The sequence below is a fragment of the Nerophis ophidion genome, linkage group LG10, assembly GCF_033978795.1.
Source record: "Nerophis ophidion isolate RoL-2023_Sa linkage group LG10, RoL_Noph_v1.0, whole genome shotgun sequence".
NCBI lineage: Eukaryota > Metazoa > Chordata > Actinopteri > Syngnathiformes > Syngnathidae > Nerophis > Nerophis ophidion.
In genome coordinates this window covers 25,098,898-25,121,868 of record NC_084620.1, presented here as the reverse complement: position 1 = coordinate 25,121,868, position 22,971 = coordinate 25,098,898, and the positions used below count along the sequence as shown (strand labels likewise).

The following is a 22,971-nucleotide window of genomic DNA, read 5'->3' as shown; positions in this document are numbered from 1 at the left end:
CGGAGGGAACCCACGCTGTCACAGGGAGAACATGGAAACTCCACACAGAAAGATCCCGAGCGCAGGATCGAACCCAAGACTACTCAGGACCTTCGTATTGTGAGGCACATGCACTAATCCATGTACCACCGTGCTGCCCTTAACATTTCATTGTACTATTTAAATAACTTACCACTGGAATTATGCCGTCCTCCGCATCCATATGAATGATGGGATCCAGAATCCTGCAGATATATAAAAGATCAAGAAATGTTAACATGTATTTTAATAATTTCCATCTCTTGATTTATTTTCAATGTTCTTTGTCAATAGACTATCAAGCAATCAAGCCTTACAGCCAGTGATAATTGTCAAGCAATTTATAATCAAAAGTTGAGCAGAATTCAGATGACCATCACCTGTGTGCAAACAAATGCATGCACATTTCAACTTTAAGTTAATAGGTGCTTCTGAGCTGAAAAGAATGACATTTGGAAGATGTTTTACCATACCGGGTGTACCTGTTGGGGTGCATAAGCAAACATGCATATAATCCTCCGGACAAACCCATTTAATCGTGTCTATTTAATTTTAGTCAACAGTATTTCCTCGATTATTACCAGGTTTACTTACCAGACCCTGCAAATTTCTGTGAAGTAGTGACCCTATTTATTATATGTTTATGATTATTATATGAGTGTAATGTCTTTATAAGCCTTCCAGTCAGCTTTCACACATTAAAACACTTCCTCTTCTCTTAAAACACCTTAAAAACTATTTAAAAATTATGTAATGTTAACATGAAAACTAGAATACGTACACAAATCTCAATGGTACTTTAAAATCCATAATGCACTAAACTGGTAGTACGTGAACTGAAATAGCGAGGGAGCACTGTGTATCTTTGGTTAGAGTTCAACGTAAGGAAAATAGTAACTCTTTTATGAATGCCAGCTCTACGAGGATGAGGTTAGCGAACAGAAAACTAGCTAACAAACCTGCTAGGTAAAGTTAAAGTAACAATTAATGTCACACACACACACACACACACAGTGTGGCGAAATTATTCTCTGCATTTGACCCATCACCCTTGTTCACCCCCTGGGAGGTGAGAGGAGCAGGGGGCAACAGCAGTGGCCGCACCCGCAATCTTTTTTGGTGATTTAAGCCCCAATTCCAACCCTTGATGCGGAGTGCTAAGCAGGGAGGTAATGGGTCCCATTTTATAGTCTTTGGTATGTTCATGGTTTACATTCACATTTCTGCTCAAAACCCTTTAATGGGGTAATAAACATTAAATGTATTTTCCAGGTAAAGTAAAAAATAGTAGCTTATTGCTCCTCCTCGAGAAAAGAGAAGCTCAGAAGAAGCGGCAAGAAACTTATCAGATGAGCGTACGGATACTGATGAATAAGAACAATTTTTGTCCTCTGTGGGCCAAGATGGATCAATCAATCCTAAAATAGGTATTATTCATTAATGTGTCCCCCCCCCCCCGATCATAGGTTCCAATCTGTGCTAATCAGCCACCAGACTGTCAGGAGGAGCTAATCATTCGTAGAAATCGACGACAAAGACTTGGCAACATTCACATGTTAGAGAGGTTAGAGATAAGGAGCATCAACCTTAACACCACCACTGAAGACATGAGGCTCTTCTTTGGTGTATCAAACTACATGGCATGCCTTTGGCAAAAATAAGCCAGAAAATGACAAATGGATTATTTAAGATGAGGAACTTACTAAATATTGTCAAAAACCTGGCTGTCCAATCAGGTATTTTTTCTTCAAATCAAGACATAACATACAAGCATAAATGTATTGGTTGGATGCTGTCCTCTAAAATGAAATCAAGTGAAAGATACATTTGCTGATGTTGGCAAATTAGACAGGAGTAGCCCTACGCATGGTTGCAACTTTTCCCATTGGAGTGACCTGTTTTTTGACCGCTACTTTACATTAAGTAAACTCATGGATTAATTGCTGGCCAATGACTTTCCAGCAACTGGAACCCATTCATCCATCCAATTTCTACCGCTTGTCCCTCTTGAGGTCGAAGTTGCATTTGGTCGCAAGGCGGAGTACACCCTGGACAAGTCCCCACCTCATCGCAGGGCCAAGACAGACAACAAAACCATGAGAAAAAAAAATGTGGCCCAAAGCAATACTGGTTGCCAGATGATAATCAAAAAACCGAAAAGAAGGGAGTGTCAGTGATTGTGTTGTAAAGAGTAGTCCTGGGTTGGTGATTGCAAAATGGTATGACAAGGCAGTGAGGATGGCTTCTATTGCACATGGAAGAGATCCCGTAGATGTCTCTGCACCAGACAGTCGAAAAAAGACAAAGCCCAGTTCTCGGTGAAAAGACACGCAGTCATAAGGAAGTAAAATGACAGCTTTGGTGGAGTGGACCTCTGTGATTGCATGCTAAGCTTCTATCACATGGCAAGCAAAATCAAAAATATGGCAATTACATGTCATTTATTTCAGGTTGCTATTACGAATCCCTGGATCCGGTACAAGTCTTACAGCACAATAATTGATCAGGAAAGAACACTGAACAGTTCCTAGACTGGACTGAATCTGGCAAAATGCCCTCTGAACTGAACCGGACCGCACTGGCAACTTAGACTACTGCAGATGACAGTAATGCCATTTCCAACTTTTTTTCATTTATTGCTCATAAAAATTAAACTTTTTTGTGTAATGTATATATTTTACATGTATAGACTTTGGACAACCTTTATATACCTCGGGAATGTACTTACTCGAGAAGAACAGAACAGAGGGCCAGAGTTTTTGGAATGAGCTTGAAAAATGTAGGCACCCCCTGCCAGACAGAAATCAGATTTTAGAATCAGAAAGTCAAGTCAATTCAAGTATATTTAAAATGTATATAATGTCAATTCTCAAGAGAAGTTAACTCAAAGCACATTCATTTAGGTGCAGAAACACATTCATTCATTAAAAACAACCATCTGAATGCTACATACAGTAGAAGCACTTTGTGACAAAGAAAAACTTCTGAAACAGAACAGTCAGTGTGGGGCAGGAAAATGTGTTTTCTAACAGACTTTTGTCAGAATCTGATCAAACAAGAGCTGCATCCCAATACATTTACTTTATTAAATTCCAGTGCAAATCATTTTAACAATAAAGTGTTGAGATTGTACTTTTTTAAGTTCAGGAACAGCATACCCAGTGGCTGTGATTGTTCTGAGGGAGCAAACTCAGGCAGTGTTTGAGTGCTCGAAGTGGTGTACCTGGGCTGTACCTCCACCCTCTCATTAAATACCTAAAATAAAATGAAAAGAATTAGACATTTATTATTCATTCATTGCTTTTTTACCTATTATACAACCTCTTCTCTGTGTACTTTGATTGAAAGACTGTGTAAAAGTTGGAGTCTGGACATTTGCAGACTTAACACCAAACAGCAATGTTTCCTGTTTTAGTGATTGGTAATTCAGATTGCAAGAAATATCTACTTCTTTTATGTAAGAGCCTTTTTCAAAGATTGAAGACTTACAGACTCAATATTTTGAAAATGTGCAGACGTGACGGTTTGCCTTGTGGGCGGTGTGGAAAACGTATGCTTAGGAACAGGGATGGAGTTGCTCTGCGTCGTCCTGGAACAGGATGAATGCATCGCTGATTCAGTCACTAGTGTCTGAAGAACACAGAATAGTAAAATGAGAGCTGAATATCTCAGTCCTTTCCAACACCAAGCAAAGCAATATGCAATGTGCACATTAGGGTGGCGAAAAATATTAATATTGCATCTAACAATACAGTATATATAAGCCATCTTCTGATATTGTAGCAGTCACACTTCAACATATATACAGTTGCGCAGTTAATCATTTTAATATTACTGAATCCTAATTTTATCCTTATGTACAGACAGCCATCAGACTGTATAATGCATATGTTCCTTTTTGACTGTACTTAAATGTATAATAGACTGTATTCATATTATCCACATGTGAATAATGCTGTGTAATAGACTGTATTTATATTATTCACATGTAAAAAGATACCTAAGTGTTTGTCTATTGTGAGCGAACTGTGGTGCTGAATTTCCCCCAGGGATCAATAAAGTACTTTCTATTCTATTCTATTCTAACACAGCATAGCTGAACGTTCAAAACATGTTTAACATTTACCTGCTCTACTAATCTCTGTTCCGTTAATTATTTGAAGAGTGTACCATTAGATGGGTCAGGTGTATTTTGTAACTTGCTGCAAACTAAAACTGTTCCCTTCCTTACAAGTATTGTGATGTATAGTCTTGTATGAAATTTTGTACAGTCAATACGAGTCGGCAAAATATTGTTACTCCGTAATTCCCACCACCAATACTTCTAACTGACAGTAATTGTCAACTCTGTGTCGCCAAACAATGGCGAGGAAAGTTTCCCTCTGTCAGGCAATTGTAGATTCTCCTGTAGGGGAAAGAAACACCTTCAAGCTCTAAAAATAAATACCTTAAAAGTATGCAACATCTGAGTCTATGAAATAACTTACATCTGAGGAAAGCTCCAGTCCATTGCTTTTTAGGCATTGGTCCCCATTTGTCAGACTGTTTTTTCGGTCCAGAAGCCTTGTAGGGTTTGGAGTCGACTGTCAGAGAAAAAATGGTAAGCTATTGCCATATGACCAACACAAATCTGAAAACAGTCAGATGTGTGACTGCTTACATGCATTTCCTTTGGAAGGGACTCACTTGAGCTTCTTAAATCTGCCTGAGCTGTTGAGGAATATAATACAATAAGAAACCAATTTACCAAAACCCCAGGTTGATATTGATATGTTGGAGCAATGTTAAAATGTTACAAAATTGCATCAAACCAAGCTTTTTAGACTCTCCCTTAAAACATACAATATTCTGCAAATAGAGAAAGACTTGATGTACAGCATTTACATTACATGAGAGAAAGGGCAATAATGGCAAAGTGACAACACTCAGTGTGACCCCATAAAGACAAATCTATTCTGTGGCGCTGTTTGACATTCAAATTGTTTTCATTATAAAAACTAATTCCTCCATAGTAAATATCCGAAACTCGGTATGTTACAGGCTCAAAGTGTCACAATGGCATTCCTAGGCCATCTGTGAGACATTGTTCCTCCAGCATTTGTACGGTTTATCTCAGTTGGGCAGGCCCCCAACACCTTACCAGGGAGGCACATACAGTAATAGGCATCTAAACAAGATGCACGCGCCACCTCAGCTTCTCTCCCGCCCCTTTTTGTATGGCTGTCACGTCGAACCAACCAAAACACAGTTACCACTGTTACTGTTGCACTTGTTTGCATTGTTGCATTTTCTGAAAAAGAAAAACATTTTTGAAAAGTTGTATTTATTTGAGAATTGCCGGCTGCTCGCAGTTAACATTTTTCTGTTTCACTTAAAGGAACGCACTGAACCGTGATTAGGGCCAACATCTTAAGTTCAAAAAGTCAAATCAAATTTTTGTGTTTCAGATTTGATTTATAGTCACTATTACCCATACCTGAATGTTGTCACTTGGAAGCCAAAAATAATCAAAATCTGTCAAAAGATGTCCAGACGCTACCTTATTTACAAAGAGTAAGTAGAGTTACAAGTTATAAATATTCAAATTGGCGAGTGTGCAGTGATGAACATTTAACTGGGTAGCCATCAGTTGGCGTCATCTAAAGCTAGCTGGAATGAGCTAAATGACGCAATCAACTAATCAGCATAACATTTCAATGTTTGGCATTGTTGCACAGAGAATCTGTGAATTCTGCAAATCTAGTTAATTGCATACGCAGCAAATACCAATGATGCCTTCTAATACAGTATTTTCTTCGTCGAAGCAGTGACTTAAATTACTAAATCCATAAAACTACTAGTTTTGCACTTTATGTAGCATGGATTGTATTAGTCCTAAAAAAACTGCAGAAACCATAGTGTAGAACAGTAGTCAAACTAAATTTGAGAGAATTGCAAATTCCAAGTCAACATTACCCAAAGTAGATGACTGTTCAGGTGGATCCCTTTTCAATTTGGAGTGTCCATTATCTGGAAATGACCCACAATCTAGAAGAGAATTCTGCAAAGCAATTTCCAATGTTAACAAAAACAATCACGCACAATGAAAGTTACAGCATATACTTGCCTCCATAAGTATTGCAACAGTGCGGACAATTCTGTTATTTTTGTTGTCAAATGAACAGACTTAAAACATAGAAATCCAACAGTTGAATTGTCCTAAAATAGGCCTTATACAGCCTTGGTCCCTACGTGATGGATACGAAACATTTGAGCGGTTGTCACGTGACTATCCCAGGATATGGCTTCCCCAAAATAGCCATGTGTCAGGTCAACATATACTAGGGAGCAAACTCATTTCCGAAAGTTCATTTTGCCATTTAAACCACTTTAACAACCTCTTAAGCACTGGACTTGAGAGGCTTTGAGGGCAAACGCATATCCAAAATAAGATGGTCTTGGTATAAAGATACAGGGGAAAATTTTATAGTTAGGTTTTCTGATAAGGTGTGAAAATTTACACATTTGCTACCGTTTAAAAATAAATAAAGCTGCTTGTTCAGTAAGCTTTACCGGTAGAGGAATGATACCTGTACTGTGGAAAGTCTGTTAAAAGTATCAATCAATAAAATATTATTTATATAGCCCTTCATCACAGGTGCCTCAAAGGGCTGCACACACCACAATGACACCACTGGTCTGAACTTAAATTAGAATAGGGCATCAATTGAATTTGAACGGTTTCGTTTCCAATTCCTCGTTTCAATTTCCCTTGCGAACCATTCCAATTCTTAATCGGGAGGTTCATCATAAAGTTTGCATGCACCCACCCTTCTTGGCACAACGCAACAGCCTTTTTTTTCTTTTTTTTTAATAAAGTCAAGCCAGTTTTTCAGTGCTTCCGAACCCTGTTATGGTCATGTGATGATCCCCAACATTAGTCTAAGTCTTAGCTTTCAAATTGTGCCAAATTTAAGAGGTCTGTAAACCAATCTGTGCCTGTGGTATCAGAGACCTATCATTTTCTTTTAAGCACAAATGGGTCTGGGTTCTTATTCACTTTGATCTTTTTTAAAACATAAGACTGAATTTAACAGCACATCATTTGCGTCAATAACTGCAACAAGCCTCTTTACCCCATTAACATGATGACCCAACGTTCTTCTTTTGTGATATATTTTTTTTAACTTTCACTGCAGCCTCTTCCAGTGTTTTGTTTTTGGGTTATTACTGAGAAGGTAAAATATTTTCTCTATAGTCTGGAAAGTGATTTATTTCAAAACATTCCACTTCTTGTCACAGATTATTATCTTTTTTTAACAGTGACAAGCTTTAAAAAATGTGCCATCTTTTAAATTGTGTATCTAATGTCCGCATGTTAATACCTGGAGATGTAAGCTGAAATGCCGATTTTGTTTGATATTTATTATTAAGTAATGTCAAACCAAACTGTTTTGGAACTATAGGACATGTAACAAGAAACCTGAAAAATGTAAAGTATTATTTTGTAACTGTATGCATGTTTGACAAACTTATATCACAACCATACCAAAAAAATAAAAGCAATTTGCCTCACTGTTACAATGATTTTAAAGAGTATAGTAGAAGCTTGATTTCACCTGAATAAAACTGAATGAGCCACAAATATTTGTCATTAGGTCTTCCAAGTTCTTTTTCCTCAGGATAGGGTCTTTGGATAAGGTTGACAGGGAGTCAAATTTTAGTCCTGGTAAATCCATGAGAACATCCTGTCAGGAATCACAAAACCTAATGCTCAAAGTCAAACTTTTATATTTTTTAAATTATGTTTTTTTTTGTACTCACAGTCTTGGCGTTTTGGTTCCTTTTAGCTTTCCGCTCCTGAAAGCATTTTTTTTTAAATCATGAAAGGCTACAGTACAGTAACTACCGTTTTCAATGGTTAATACAACATCTCACAAAAACATCTAAAAATGACTGTTTATCAATCTTTGTCAATAGGTAGCACAAACCAAGGGCAAAAAATATTTTTTTTAGTGCAAATGGAAATAGAAATGTGGCTCTAATAAGCCATCTTTTCTTGTCTCCTATTCCAAATAGACTGATGAACCACCATGCGCCAGACTCTGGAAAAGTGGAGTTGCTTGTAAGATTTCAATATTACATACATTGAGCTTTATAAAGCTGAAGATCCATTGACTGTATGTCTGTATACGCCTCTACCAAACATTGCTAAAGGTCCACATAGTACCTCACAGAGGACTTTCTAAAAACAACCACAGTACATAAAGACAGCTAACCTTGTTGCTCTTCCCACCCGTTAACAGAGCGCAGTATGAATGCTCCTTAAATAATCAAACAAACAACTCATCACAACAGATATCTAGAACAATATGAATTACTGGTACCTAAAATCCAGGTTGTTGGCAACCGTTTACCTTTCTGGTCTCAGTGGATTTGCTCTTGTCAGTAATGGGAACTTTGGGGATTAAAGTAGCTGCTCCTTTCCATGGCTTGTGGACTGTAACTTGAGGTGAAGTGACTCCATCCGAATCCCAGCAGTCAGGAGGTTCCTCTACTTTCATGACCCGAAACTCTCCGATCCGGTTTTGAGCAGTAATAGTCTTAATGGCAGATAAAACACAAATAACTGTCAAGAAACCGAAATACCCAAAGCTCACAGTACATTGAAATCTCAAAATTGGAATGGGTTTCTTTTGTTTAAATATACGGCTTTAAACTTCCTTCCACATTGCATGACTGCTGACAACTTTAAAGAGCTTTACAATTTAGCTTGCAACCTTTATCAGGGATGCAAATACTTCTAATTTGACAGTAAGCCACCCAGACAAAACAAAAAGCACAACTCCTGATGTTACGGGAATCTGATGAGTGTTGCAAAGCGCACCCCCCCCCACACACACTCACAGTCTTTGTGCATACATAAAGTATGTACAGTATGAACATTCAATATGACACAATTCTTCTACGTCAGTGTATTCCATCATGGTATTTATGCGAGAGTGATTTGAACGCGTTGAAAAAGTAATTTTTATTAAAATGCTAACTGTGGGTCACTCAGGAGACAATATCTATAATGAGAGGCCAAACTGAGTAATCTTAAAAATAATGACAGTTACAGAACATTGGGCTTGGCTTTTGTTGAGAACAATAACAAAGGCCAAAATGTATAGTGTGTTCAAGCGCTTGCAAATGAATCCATGGAGCAAAGGCTTAATGAAACTTGTAACAATGTAAATTTTTCTGTCAGTAACTTTGATAAGAGGCAGTAAGTACCGGTAATAAAACTATTCTTATCATGGTGTTAAAGTTGAACCAAATAAAAACACTTTGAAAAAAACTGGGTTAATTTGGACTGTTCCAATCTTATTACTGTTCAAACTTTATGGTTTGTCAAAAGTATTTAGAATTGATATAACTAATTCCTGGTTCAGCTTGTAGAAATGGCAGAATTATATTTCAATGTTTTAAATTAAAATCAATGAGGGAATTTTAAGGAGTTCTTGGAAAATTATTTGGTCCAGAAATTTTAGACAACCTCTGTCATAAGTGAAATAGTTTCTCTATAATACAAGCAAATCAGAAATTCCATTGTAGAACTTTAGTAAAAACTCTGGTATATCTTTAAAAACGTTGTATTACCTCTTTTGGAACTTCAGTGGGCGTCATCTTTGATACGTCTGTCAGAGATACAAATAGGTCAAGATGATTACAGTATTGAAAATTGTAGTCTTTGAACAGCTCATGTTACAAAGGCTGCTCGGGATCTCACAAAAACCTACCACATAATCATGTACAGTTTTCTCATCTCTTTTATATAACGTTTGCTGGTTTTGTATTGTTGTATGGGATATTAATTAGGAATTGATATATTTAGCAGTAGTACAACAGTCACAGATGGAGTCTGACAATGAGTGTAACCACTTATTGTACTGTTATACTCCTTTAACTCTTGGAACAAACCTGGAGTCTTTTTGAAAGGAAGACAGGTGAAGTATTTGGAGTTCAACAGTCGGGTTAGCTCTTCTTTAAGTAGTTTAACTGGACAAAAAAAGAATACAGAAACCAATAGACAATTTAGTATGGCGTGTCATTACCATTTCTATTACACAACAAAGAAAATTACCTAAGCTCATGAATAAAACTGACAAAAAAAAGAAGCTTACTGAATATGAGCGAAAGTTGAATTGCTGGTTTAAAATCCCAGTTCTGACACAACACTGTTGTACAATGACTTTTAAAAATAGAAGGAAAGTGCAAGATTTAACTCATTTAAACATAACTAATCAGCCATTCACAGAGAAGATGTACAAACAGTTTCTCAATCTTTCCAGAGGAGTTTAGTGCATTATTAAAAGAACTGTACAGCCTGGCTACTGGCTGACATATATTGTTCTTAAATGGGTTAACCATGTCCATCCGACAAAGTTTTCAACATTAGTTCAATTATCCCCAAATCATGCCTTCGAAACATAGAATTTTGCTTCTTTAAATAACCAATGATAGCCTATAAATAATGATACTGTGTCTGATGCCTATTATAATATATAAATATATTGTCTTGGGGTACAGAGTACTAATGTTTGAATTCAATTTTTAAAAGGGTCAGAAAGAAGATAGAAAAATGGAAGATTACCTCCAAGTTATCTACATTGATCTAAAACTCAACAGCTCGACAACTGAACCTTGATGACAATTGGGTGTTCCAACAGGTCAATAATCCCAAACATCATCAAAACTGGCTCTTAAGAAGTCAAACCAAGCAAATATAATTGAATCGGTTGTATTGGTCTAGCCAAATACTAAATATCAATAAAACATTCACGTAACGAGAACAGAAGACAATTTAACCACAATACCTTTCAACTGTAAAAATTAGTGAACAATTTAACTTTTGCATTTGCTTCTTAAATGCTCACCCAAGCGTTCACAGAAAGCCTGCGGCACTCAGAGGATTTAGGGGTGTATAATTAAACTAGCTGGCAATGTCACCCAAGGTAAAGCTTTAGGTTTCAAAATCACACAGGGGGTTTTGGTTCCACCTGCTGTAACCCAGCTCTTCTTGATTCCACTTGACAATCACTGATTTGTCCTCCTTCTTCTGTATAGTGATACTGTATGTGGGTGTGTCAACACATAATGTAATCCAGATAGCCTCCCTACAGTTCACTGGAAGAAAGAAAAACTCTTGCATGGCAAGGCAGCTGCTGGTTTGCATGCACAGTATTGTCTTTTTTCTGTATTTTTCTAGGGGAAAAGTAGTCTTACATTCTGGTTAATATGGTATGGAGAAGCCGGGGTTGGTCAAGGATCAAACCCAATGGCACTGTACATAGAACAAGCCCAGTGGCGGTAAACATGTCTTCCTTTACTTATTTTCACAGTTTCATGCATTCTTATGTATAAAATCTAAAAATCGCAAATCCACTTGCAATTTTGGAGAGACGCAAGTAGGTTTCTCAAATTTGTGCAGCCCTACTTCCAAATTTTTTAAATGTACCTCAAATGACAGTTAAAAGTCAAACTTGGACATGATTGCGTAATAGGACATGACAAAAAAAAAACAAATAATATATATGTAGTTTACGTGATATAATGCTTACAACCCAATGGAAATTTAGTGCCCGCCAAGAATCTTTCATATTAGCTATGGCGAGTTAATGGTTATTTTATACACACATGTTGATCCAGCTACTGGTTTGTCTTTTCCCTCCAGAAGATCCATGTAGACCACAGTCGCTTGCGCCATCCGCTGCTCTAAACTTCAACAAAAAGAAAAATCCATTAAAAATTAGTCAGTTAATTTACTTCGGTTTCAAGCAATCAGTAGTTTGCCAATGATAGATCACAAGATAAGGCTCATGTAAACATTTAGTGTTGCAGTACATGCTTGAAAACTGGCTTAGAAGACAGCGGGCTTACCATCCGTTCAGACTACACATTGACAACAAAGATAAGCTTTTTTTCAAATTTATAACAATTTACGACACACCATCTTTACTCAAGATACAAGTTTATAGTCAGGGATGACTAGGGCATGTCCTGGACTGTCCCTTAGTAATGCTGCCATATGCATACAGTTGTTATTTAAACACATTTACAGTATATGTTTTCAATGTTTCCCTCTCATTCTCCTGTATCACAGCTGCAAGCAAAACTGCTTTTACGACCATATTTTTAAGTACCGGTAGTTGAAGTAAATGGTCAGCAATAAAGATGATAGCAATCAATCAATCAATGTTTACTTGTATAGCACTACATCCTCAGCTCAGATAGCACACCTATGCCTTCTATTAATGAGCCATTCCTGCGACCATAGGTGCAACAAACAATGCAATTCTTGTTTCTCATGATTATTATTTTTTTATAAATGGTACTAAAAACATTTAGCTTTAGTAATGTTGAAAGCAAATTATTATGTGTAGGGTTATCTTTGATAATAGGGCTATTGCAACACACATCTCCCTTTGACAAGCACAATCATGTTTTCTCCATATCCTAAACTCAACTGGTCCAGGAAATGGAAAAGCAAATTATTGCCAAGAAAGAAGTGGATAGCACCGCTTCACAAAAACAAAATATTGAAATGCAGTTAAAACACTAAAGGCAAAGTAACTTTTATGAGTGTCTGAAATCAAAATGTTAAAGTGGGAATAACTCAATTAAAAAAAAAAAAAACAGCGGTGAGCAGGGATGTAATGATAACCACGGTAAAACTTCGGATGGTTGGTCTTACAAATTAAAATTATCGAAAAGCCGCGATTGATTGCCGCAATTTGATAAACGCAGACTGAATGCTGTCAGCTCTAACGCCTCTTTACGAACATGAAAACAAGAGACAGCAACGTATTTCCCCATTAAGAAACAACATACCCCAATCTAGACACATACTAAAAATGTGCTGTCTAAGTAAACCACTTATAGAATTGTGCACATTTAACCTACAAACTGTGCTCTTAGGACAGAGTGATTCTTCCATACAAAGAGGAAAAAAATGGCGCCTTTTCTACAGTGCGTTCAAAGACTGCTGAACAGAAAAGGACGCCACAAAGCCTGTCAGAAATAAGTAATATATTTTATTTGTTAAGCACTTTTCATTTTAATAATTGTAAAAGTGTTACAGTAAAACTAAATACTTAAAACAATAAAGGATATGAACTAAAACAGTGTCAGTGAAGCAAAATAAACAAAACATGCAAAATAAAGGATTTTCCAACATTGTCTATTATTTTTTTTATAACTTTAACAAATTGAACAATGTAGCGATAATGATAGCTGTTATAATTTTGGTCACAATAACAAGTGATATGAAATGTTCATATTGTTCCATCCCTGGCGGTTGGAGACATTGAAAGCACATCTTTTACTCTCGTCTGTTATATAAAGTGACATCCACTTCTAAGTAATGAAGCCTGTAAAACACTGTCAAGATGAGCGAAACATGTACAAAGTGACTGTTCGCTTCTGAATCTAATCCTGTATGAAGAATCCCAGCATAACAAAAATAATCTCAAAATAAAAAGTCAGACGACTGCGGAGCGTGATAAGGTCTGGAAGACTAACATTTGTGTTATTTCTTTGCCATAAAACAAAAAGGCTGATTTGAATAATATGCACGACTCCAAAAGGCCTGAATGAGAATAACACATGCTTAAACATTGGGAACTGTAGGGAAAATAAACTGACACTGCAGATTGTCATTTTTAATTATCACACATATTACAAAGCAAGACTATAAAATCAGTGTAAAATCACCTTAATCTGTTATCCTGCTTTACCCCAAGCAAGTTGGCAAGCTGGCCAAGGCTGTGCAGTTTCTGGACTGGGAGGTAGGGTGCCTGGTTGTGTCCATTTAGTAGGTCTTTCTTTACATGCTCTTGTTCTAGGCTGGTAAGGAGGTGTTGGATCTGGAGCACCATGTTTAACTGCTTCCTCTCTGCTTCTATCCTCACCATTTGTTGCCGCTTGACAGCCCTCTTCTGCGACCTTAACAGCTGCGAAAACATGCCAACCAACTTCAAATTGCAACATTCTTAAAGACTAATGATCAAAATGAAACACAACACATTGTAATTCCCAAATAAGATGCAGTTGTAATATCTTATGACTGGACAACCTTGGGAAGCCAAAATGGTGTAATGCTACTGTTTCAGTATAGAAAACTGTCAGTATTGGGGGAAAACCTTAATTGAATTTTAAAATCAGCCGTGCATTACAGTAATTAAGTGCTAAATCTTGAGGGCTACTTGGCAAACCTGCAGGTGAACTGTTCCCATGGAGCCTAGTCTATGACAAGTCAAGCAGCCTAAAGATGAACATGAAATTTGAGCTACAGTCATGCAGATTTATGCGAGTCAGGGACATCTCAATCCATGACAGCAAAATGTGTTACTAATCATTTTCTTAACAAAATTAAAAATGTTTGTTTATATTTAACCAGCAATATAGCAAAAAACTATTTTACTACAACAAAACTATTTTCTGTAGTAGTCAATAAACTCAAATTATTTGATCCAGCTATTACACTCTCTCTCTCTCTCTCTCTCTCTCTCTCTCTCTCTCTCAACCTTTTTTCAGTGATGTACCCCCTGTGGACATTTTTTTTTATTCAAGTACCCCCTAATCATAGCAAAGCATTTTGGTTGAAAAAAAAAAAAGATTAAGTAAAATACAGCACCATGTCATCAGTTTCTGATTTTTAAATTTGTATAACAGTGCAAAATTGTGCTTATTTGTAGTGGTCTTTCTAGAACTATTTGGAAAAAAATATATAAAAACAACTACAAACTTGTTGAAAAATAAACAAGTGATTCAAATTATAAATAAAGATTTCTACACATAGAAGTAATCATCAACTTAAAGTGCCCTCTTTGGGGATTGTAATAGCGATCCATCTGGATTCATGAACTTAATTCTAAACATTTATTCACAAAAAAATAAATCTCTAACATAAATTATTTTGGAACATGTCCACAAAAAAATTTAGCTGTCAACACTTGTTGAATTTCTTTTCACAGTTTATGAACTTAAATTCATATTCTTTTGAAGTATTCTTCAATAAATATATTTACAAAGGATTTTTGAACTGTTGCTATATTTAGAATATTTTAAAAAAAATCTCACGTACCCCTCGGCATACCTTCTAGTACCCCCATTTAAGAACCACTGCTCTAAAGGGTGGTATAAGCAGCAAATGATCAAATGACAAACATAGTATACAGCTTACAGTTTTATGTCATTCGGGAAGAACAATAAATCATACGAAAAATATATAAACATAGTATACTTTCTAAAGGAAACACGATTACAGTTTGAAAAATGCCAGAAAGAAAGCTTTCAGAAAATCACAATTACGTTAATATCTAAAACTCTACATCATACAGTAAGTGTCTAGAAAAGCACTATTTATATGCACGTACATATACACTATATCGCAATACTACAATTTTCCATTTAATCTACGCAGTTAAAAAAAAAAAAATGCTTAGTTACTGCAAATAAGTCTGTTGACCGCTTGTACCTTTGAGTGCAGTTAAATCATCTTCCACTAAATAGCAGCAAATAGCTAAGGACCTTGTTAGTGACACAATATACCTGAATTTAGAATCACTGTAGTAGTGACAAAAGTGGATAAATATCTGAAAAAGGAAACCTATAAACTCTTAACTTGGCCGCTAAAAATACGTTTATTTGCATCTTTTTATTGGGAAATTGGAAAGACAAAATTAGATCTTGTTCCATACAGACATTTGCCAGATATCGCGGTTATATCCAGACAAACATGGATATTTTTAAAAATGCATATTTTTGTACAGGTTATACAATTTTCTAATTTTGGGCTTAGTAAAATACAGCCATCACATAACTTCAACTTAATTTAGACCCCCGTGGTCTTCCTCTAGATATTTTTTTACCTGAAAGCCCAAGTCCACAAAACTACACCCAGTAAAACGGATTTGCAAAATATAAATTCAAATGCCCTGTTATCCATTTTGTCTATTTTCCAATTGTGAACAAAATTGGAAATGGAAAAAGTAATTCGTTATCCGTTTTGGGTCTCTAAACAAATATTTTTTTAAAATAGTTATTTTTAGTTTTGGTTTTATATTGAAAAAATAATGAACAAATAATACACAGATAATTTCTGTTATCCTATTTATAAGTGGCTTTGTTTTAAAATCTCACATGCTTTTCAACTGGATCACCTCTTATTACTCCACACTACAGTACAACAGGCATTGATCTTTTGTAATTTGATTAAACAAAACTTGCGTTATTGTAACAAAAACGGCAAGAGAAAATTCTTACGTTTTGCGTCAAGCTATCCAGGGTTTTGTGTAGCTCCTGAACAAACTTTAGATTGTGCACCACCTGCACATACGTATCAGCAGCAGCCTACGGATCAAAACAAAAAACCTTATATTCAAAGAAAAATGTTGCAGGTGCCCATTAAAATGGAACATGCATTTGAGGGATATCAGCAAAACAGTGACTTTGCGACGTCAAGGCTTGGTTAGCCCAGAATTTTTAAATAATGAATGAGGGGAAAAACTGAAATTTTAGTTTTCGGTCCAGCCCTCAATGACTTGGGACCATTGCAAAACTATGTGCCTCCCAAGGTCACCAGCCTTGGCGTCACTATAGACAGTGATTTCAAACTTGACAAACAAGTCAATGGCATTGTAAAATCTTGTTTTTATCATCTTTGTCTTTTAGCAAAGGTAAAACCGTTTTTATCTTTTAACCTTTTTAAACAAGTCGTGCATGCTTTTATTTCAAGTCGCCTGGACTACTCCAATACACTTTATGCTGGCAGTAGCCAAAAAGCTCTCTCCCGGTTGCAATTAGTCCAGAACGCGGCAGCACGACTTAACAGGGGCCAAGAAAATCCAGCATATAACCCCAATCCTTGAGAGTTTGCACCGGCTCCCTGTTCATTTTAGAATTGATTTTAAAATCTTGCTATTTGTTTTTAAAGCTGTACATGGACTGGCACATCATTATATCTCGGACCTCATCCAAACTTACAATCCTGCGCGCGCTCTGAGGTCCGAGAGCCAGCTCCAGCTCGTGGTGCCCAAGACCAGACTTAAAACCAAGGGAGACAGGGCCTTTTCTGTGGTTGGCCGTAAGCTCTGGAACACTCTGCCCCTCCATATTCGAACTGCTCCTAAAGTGGAGTGTTTTAAGTCTCGTCTTAAGACCCATTTTTATTCTCTGGTTTTTAACACTACGTGAGTTGTGTGGTCCTCTGTGTTTTAAAATTTAGATTTCTATTTACGGTTTTAATTGGTTTCACCCTTAAATCGTTTTTAATCATATTTATTTTATATTGGTTTTATATGTATTTATTTTTAGTTATTTTTTTATTCAGTCATTGGTGGAGCTCAGGATAGTATTTGAATGTTTTTAATATTGTTATGCAGCACTTTGGAAACATTTTTTTGTTTAAATGTGCTATATAAATAAAGTGGATTGGATTGGATGTAAAATGTGACATTGTCAGTTCCTACGCCAGACAGCTAATTCTGCTATTTACTTTTGAGTTTACAGTAGCCTTGTGGTTAGAGTGTCTGCCCTGAGATCGGTAGGATGTGAATTCAAACCCCGGCCGAGTCATACCAAAGACTATAAAAATGGGACCCATTACTCCCCTGCTTGGCACTCAGCATCAAGGGTTGGAAATGGGGGTTGAATCACCAAAAATTATTCCCGGGCTCAGCCACTGCTGCTGCCCACTGCTCCCCTCACCTCCCAGGGGGTGAACAGGCGGATCGGTCAAATGCAAAGGACAAATTTCACCACACCTAGTTTGTGTGTGACAATGATTGGTACTTAAACTTTTACAATAGTGGCATTTGTGAGCATAGGTCAAGTTAAAGGGTTAATATTATGATTATCTACATTTCTTCCTTGTGGTATACATTACATGTAATAGTGGTTCTTTGGTTAAAAAAGTTTGCATGGATTAGATTATGTTTTACAGACCATTTTTAAGATGATTTCTTGCCGTGCGGAGAATGCATGTGCATGTACAAGCCAGTCTGCCCCATAACAATAGGATAGGGGAAAAAAAGATATATCAATATACTCAATTCATCGCGGGTTTGACGCTGTCCGATATAGAAAATGACTATATCGTGATATTTGAGTATACGTTCTCACGCATTTGTTTTTAGCTGCAGGCATTACACTACAGGCTCTTCCCACTCCTTGTGTCTCCTTCTCACAGACAGCAAGCGCACCTTCTTACACACATCACATACATATGCGCCCTCGCGGAGCAGAGAGGTAGCAGCATGGGTAACGTTAGCTGTGGTGTTATCCATCCGTGCTAGCGGAGTGGTAATACGAGAGAGAGAGAAGATGCCAGTCTAGTAACAAATGAAGGAAGAATGAATTCCCAAGAAAAACAACAGGGGGTCCATCGTCTGGCTGTGGTTTGGCTTCAAGTGGGAATATGTCGAACGGACAACCGTAATTTGTCAAGTGTGGGGCACAAGCGTTGCTACAAAAGCTAGCATTACTGCTAATATGTGGCATCATTTGAAAAGTCGCCTGCTGTAGAATGAAGAGTGATAACTCCGCAGGTCAACATCTCTATTTGATGAAACACGCCCACACCATCAAAATGCCGAGGCAAAGATTTCCAGATCACCACCGTATGAAATAAAGTGATTTTTTTTTTTTTTAGTTGTGATGTCCTTCTCTGCATGAAAGTTTAAAAGTAGCATATATTAATGCAGTATGAAGAAGAATGTTTTAATGTAGACACATAGAATCATCATACTGCTGTGATTATATGTATCAAGTGTTAATTCAAGTCTGAGGCAATATATCGAGATATATATCGTGTATCGCGATATGGCCAAAAAATATTGCCATATTAAAAAAAGGCCATATTGCCCAGCCCTAACTACAATGAACGACAGATGGTGAATGAGAAAATTCGCTCGTACTCCAGTCCAAGGGAGCAGAGTCGAAGAACATGCAAGTTTAGGCCACCTACTCAGTGGCCTAGTGGCTAGAGTGCCCGCCCTGAGATCGGTAGGTTCTGAGTTAAACCAAAGACTATAAAAATGGAACCCATTACCTTCCTGCTTGGCACTCAGCATCAGGGGTTGAGATTGGGGTTTAAATCACCAAATCATTAATATGGTATAAGTATAGGCAGTGAAGTATTTATTGGCTGGTTTTATTTGGATGCAACATTTATAATTGTGCTGTTCATCCCACTAATGCATGTTCAGTAAAAGTGGCCAATTGCTTACAAAGAAAAAGAAAAAGAAACAGGGTTTGCAAAAGAAGCAACATTATATTTTAAGTCGCTTCTATAATATGATGCCATTTTAAAATCCAGACTTGCCATTTGGTCTTGGTTTAGTGTCTCACCGCAGTCAAGCCGCTTCTTGTAGTCTTCCAGTTTCAGCTATGGCAGCAAGACAAAAGTCTGCAACATTCTAACATGCATTCAAACATTTTTCCACATACAAAGGGCATTGCTACTACCTACCTTCTTTTTCTCCAAGTTGCGAACCTTGTGTTTGAGGCAGATAAGGCCATCTTCTATGTAGTTTTCATACCCATGATAAGCTTTGGTAAATTCAAAGCTCTCCAGGGCGCACAGAGTAGCAGATATGTCTCCCTTTGTACTTCCAACAATCACTGTGTCTTCCATTTTTTCCTTCCTCTCCTCAGATTGTTCAGCAAGATGAGGGACACCCATCTTTGGAGATGTGGGAAGCTGTACCATTGTTTTGCTCCGCAACTGGAAGGGGGGCAGGAGCAGCAGCAGACACTCAAAAAACAGGTGGCGGTAAGGATGCGTACAAAAACAGTTTCTTTTAAAACCCTTCTGATTCTGGGCTCGAATGCCTAAAAAAGGTTGTACCGAAAGTAAATGTAAAGTTGTCCCAGAACCATTTGGAGTATAGGAGCTATGGGCTCTGTTGAAAGCTTACAAGCTAAATTTGTTTCTTCTTAGCATTCACAAACTAATTGCGACTGACGCTGCATTTGAATACACAGAAAAAAAGAGGTTGGTCTACATTTTTTTAAGAAAAATACTTTTAAAATAACGATACGTCCGTAACCCAAAGCAAACAAAGCTCCATGGCCTTCTGGATACTGCATATTATCTTTGATGTACTCTTCATAAAATAAAGACTTCTAATAAACCCAACTTCAAAAAGAGTTCATACGTTGTTTGTTACACACGTGTTTCTTGTTTTCATAAAACAAAAAAAAGCCCACCAATCAACCAAAATATCACTGTTCCCACAATTTCATTATGATGAGATAATTTGCCACAACTACGTACATTAGAGGGTAAACGGTTGTCTATTTGACCGAGTGAGCTGTCAAACTTCAAAGTTATTTTATTTTTGTTGTTTCAAATGTACAATCAACATGTTCATCTAACGGAAAATATGAAAGTTTGCAGTAGCGGTTGGTGTGTCTTTACGGATATATTCATCCATCCATTTCCTACTGCTTGTCCCGTTCGGGGGTGCGGGGGGTGCTGGAGCCTATCTAAGGCAGGGCTATTCAACTAAAATGTGTTGGGGACAGCCTTTCCAGAAAGCTGTAAGGACACATTGTGAAAAAAACAACCCCAAGTGTCAATGCAAGGATTCCATAAAAAAAATTTACTTGCGTTTTTTAAGAAAAGCTAGTCAAAGATCATCCATATCAGTGGTTCTCAAATGGGGGTACGCGTACCCCTGGGTGTACTTGGAGTATAGGAGCTATGGGCTCTGTTGAAAGCCAAGGGGTATGTGAGATTTTTTTTAAATATTCTAAAAATAGCAACAATTCAAAAACCCTTTATAAATATATTTATTGAATAATACTTCAGCAAAATATGAATGTAAGTTCGTAAACTGAAAAGAAATGCAACAATGCAATATTCAGTGTTGACAGCTAGATTTTTGTGGACATGTTCGATAAATATTGACGTTAAAGATTTCTTTTTTTGTGAAGAAATGTTTAGAATTAAGTTCATGAATCCAGATAGATCTCTATTACAACCCCCAAAGAGGGCACTTTAAGTTGATGATATCTTCTATGTGTAAAAAATCTTTATTTATAATTGAATCACTTGTTTATTTTTCAACAGGTTTTTAGTTATTTTTATATATTTTTTTCAAAATAGTTCAAGAAAGACCACTACAAATGAGCAATATTCTGCACTTTTTACACAATTTAATAACTCGGAAAGTGATGACATAGTGCTGTATTTCACTTCTTTATCTCTTTTTTTGACCAAAAATGCTTTGCTCTGATAAGGGGGTACTTGAATTAAAAAAATGTTCACACGGGGTACATCACTTAAAAAAGGTTGAGAACCACTGATCTGTAGGACAGCGCTCTAGTGTTTTTAGGAATCTGCCACAAAAATGTTAGTCCCTCCCAATTTTTTAAAATGAACTCGAGGGCCGGTCTTTTGTCATTAATTGGCCAGGTTTGGTTGAATAGCCCTGATGTAAGGCATTGGACCATTGCCAACTAAACAAAACAAAATCATTTGCAGAGCACAGCTTTTTGAAGCAGGATATGAAGCAAGATACTGGATTTAAAAAAAGAGTCAAAATTAAATATGATCCAGTTTAAAGAAACTGTTCAAACTCCATGATTACAAGGAAGAATAATCCTGATAAGCATCTTCAACCTGATTGAAAATTAGATAATCCTATTAATCTCATGTGAATCACAACCTTTAAACAACTATTTAATCATAAGAACTGTATTTTGTTTGTGCTACATATTGAGCACCGTAGGTGAACAGACAAATGTGTAAGAAATTGCTGTGAAATGGAAAAGGGGTAGAATTCAATAAACTCTGCTTCCTCCTCTTCCTTTTTTGGACATGAAACTGGAAATATGTGGTGTACTGTATGCAAGTTCAAAAAATAATACTATAACCAATGTCAAAACATTCTATAAATATGACAATATTTTGGACACAAGAAATAGACATATGAGCTAACTTTAAAATATTGATATCCTCACACTTTTATTGATCTGATACCCTATCAAATTATTGACGTGTGTATCGCCCCACCCACATCAAACCATTTTCTTGCAGAGCCTCATTCACCGTGCAAGAAAGTGTGCTCAAAGTCAAACTCAAATAATAAACGTAGGTACTACACCTAATTAACCCCCTGAGCAAAATTGGACACATGCTATGGTGAAACTATGAAGTCACAGTGTTTAAATTGTTAATACAATTCACATGTGGTCGTGTACAAAGTACTTTTACAGTTAATGAATGTAATTTAGACAACACAGCACTGAGCAGAAAACTTAATTTTTGGTCATTAAATCGCCTCAAACTTTGACGAAGATATATCGTCGGAACACTATCACAATTAACTTACGCGAACAGGGCGTTCTTTAGATGGTGGCAAATATAGCATTACATATAAGAAGCTTGCCTGGTTTGTCTGCGTTGGGAGTTAAATCCAGACTTAAAGCAGATGACGACCACGTCCAAACAAAAGCGACACCTTCTCTTCCTTGTGGGAGCGAATCTTGGTCTGTTATTGCCTTTATATACATACTTCCGGTTCGGCTTTCAGGTGGCTGCAAATATTTCTAAGAAAGACCTCAGTGAAGGCCTTAACAAGTGCAAAAATCACATTTAATCCATAATAACCTAATAACACTTGAAACGTCCAAAACTAGGTAGAAAACAGCTTCGTTCTTGACTTTAACTGTATGTAATCGAGGAAGTTGGATCGATACAGCGTGGTAGTAATTAAATATCATAGCCATGTTTATTTTCACAATCTGTTTTCCAAATGTATTTTATATACACTTATATATATATATATATATATATATATATACATATATATATATATATATATATATATATATATATATATATATATATATATATACGTATATACATATATACGTATATGTATATATATATATATATATATAATATATATATATATATATATA

General features: G+C 36.6%; 1 protein-coding gene across 3 annotated transcripts in view; it reads right to left on the bottom strand.

The window, feature by feature from the left end:
- caprin2 (caprin family member 2) overlaps positions 1 to 22,591 on the bottom strand; it is a 28,125-nt gene extending 5,534 nt beyond the window's left edge. Inside the window, exons 1-19 of one of the 3 annotated variants that reach the window (XM_061913136.1) lie at positions 22,437 to 22,591; positions 19,511 to 19,765; positions 19,364 to 19,426; positions 16,306 to 16,392; positions 13,753 to 13,991; positions 11,677 to 11,759; positions 9,961 to 10,038; positions 9,640 to 9,677; positions 8,415 to 8,600; positions 7,822 to 7,857; positions 7,617 to 7,745; positions 5,974 to 6,058; positions 4,679 to 4,728; positions 4,506 to 4,601; positions 4,352 to 4,423; positions 3,508 to 3,648; positions 3,177 to 3,273; positions 2,747 to 2,808; positions 173 to 224 (exon numbers count right to left, since the gene is read on the bottom strand). In XM_061913136.1, the coding sequence (XP_061769120.1) occupies positions 173 to 224; positions 2,747 to 2,808; positions 3,177 to 3,273; positions 3,508 to 3,648; positions 4,352 to 4,423; positions 4,506 to 4,601; positions 4,679 to 4,728; positions 5,974 to 6,058; positions 7,617 to 7,745; positions 7,822 to 7,857; positions 8,415 to 8,600; positions 9,640 to 9,677; positions 9,961 to 10,038; positions 11,677 to 11,759; positions 13,753 to 13,991; positions 16,306 to 16,392; positions 19,364 to 19,426; positions 19,511 to 19,750 (1,834 nt within the window). In that variant the 5' untranslated portion in view covers positions 19,751 to 19,765; positions 22,437 to 22,591. Of the gene's footprint in view, positions 1 to 172; positions 225 to 2,746; positions 2,809 to 3,176; positions 3,274 to 3,507; positions 3,649 to 4,351; positions 4,424 to 4,505; positions 4,602 to 4,678; positions 4,729 to 5,973; positions 6,059 to 7,616; positions 7,746 to 7,821; positions 7,858 to 8,414; positions 8,601 to 9,639; positions 9,678 to 9,960; positions 10,039 to 11,676; positions 11,760 to 13,752; positions 13,992 to 16,305; positions 16,393 to 19,363; positions 19,427 to 19,510; positions 19,766 to 22,379 lie in introns of all 3 variants that reach the window. The other 2 variants (XM_061913137.1, XM_061913135.1) reach the window with 2 other exon arrangements.
- Positions 22,592 to 22,971: the final 380 nt, after the last annotated feature.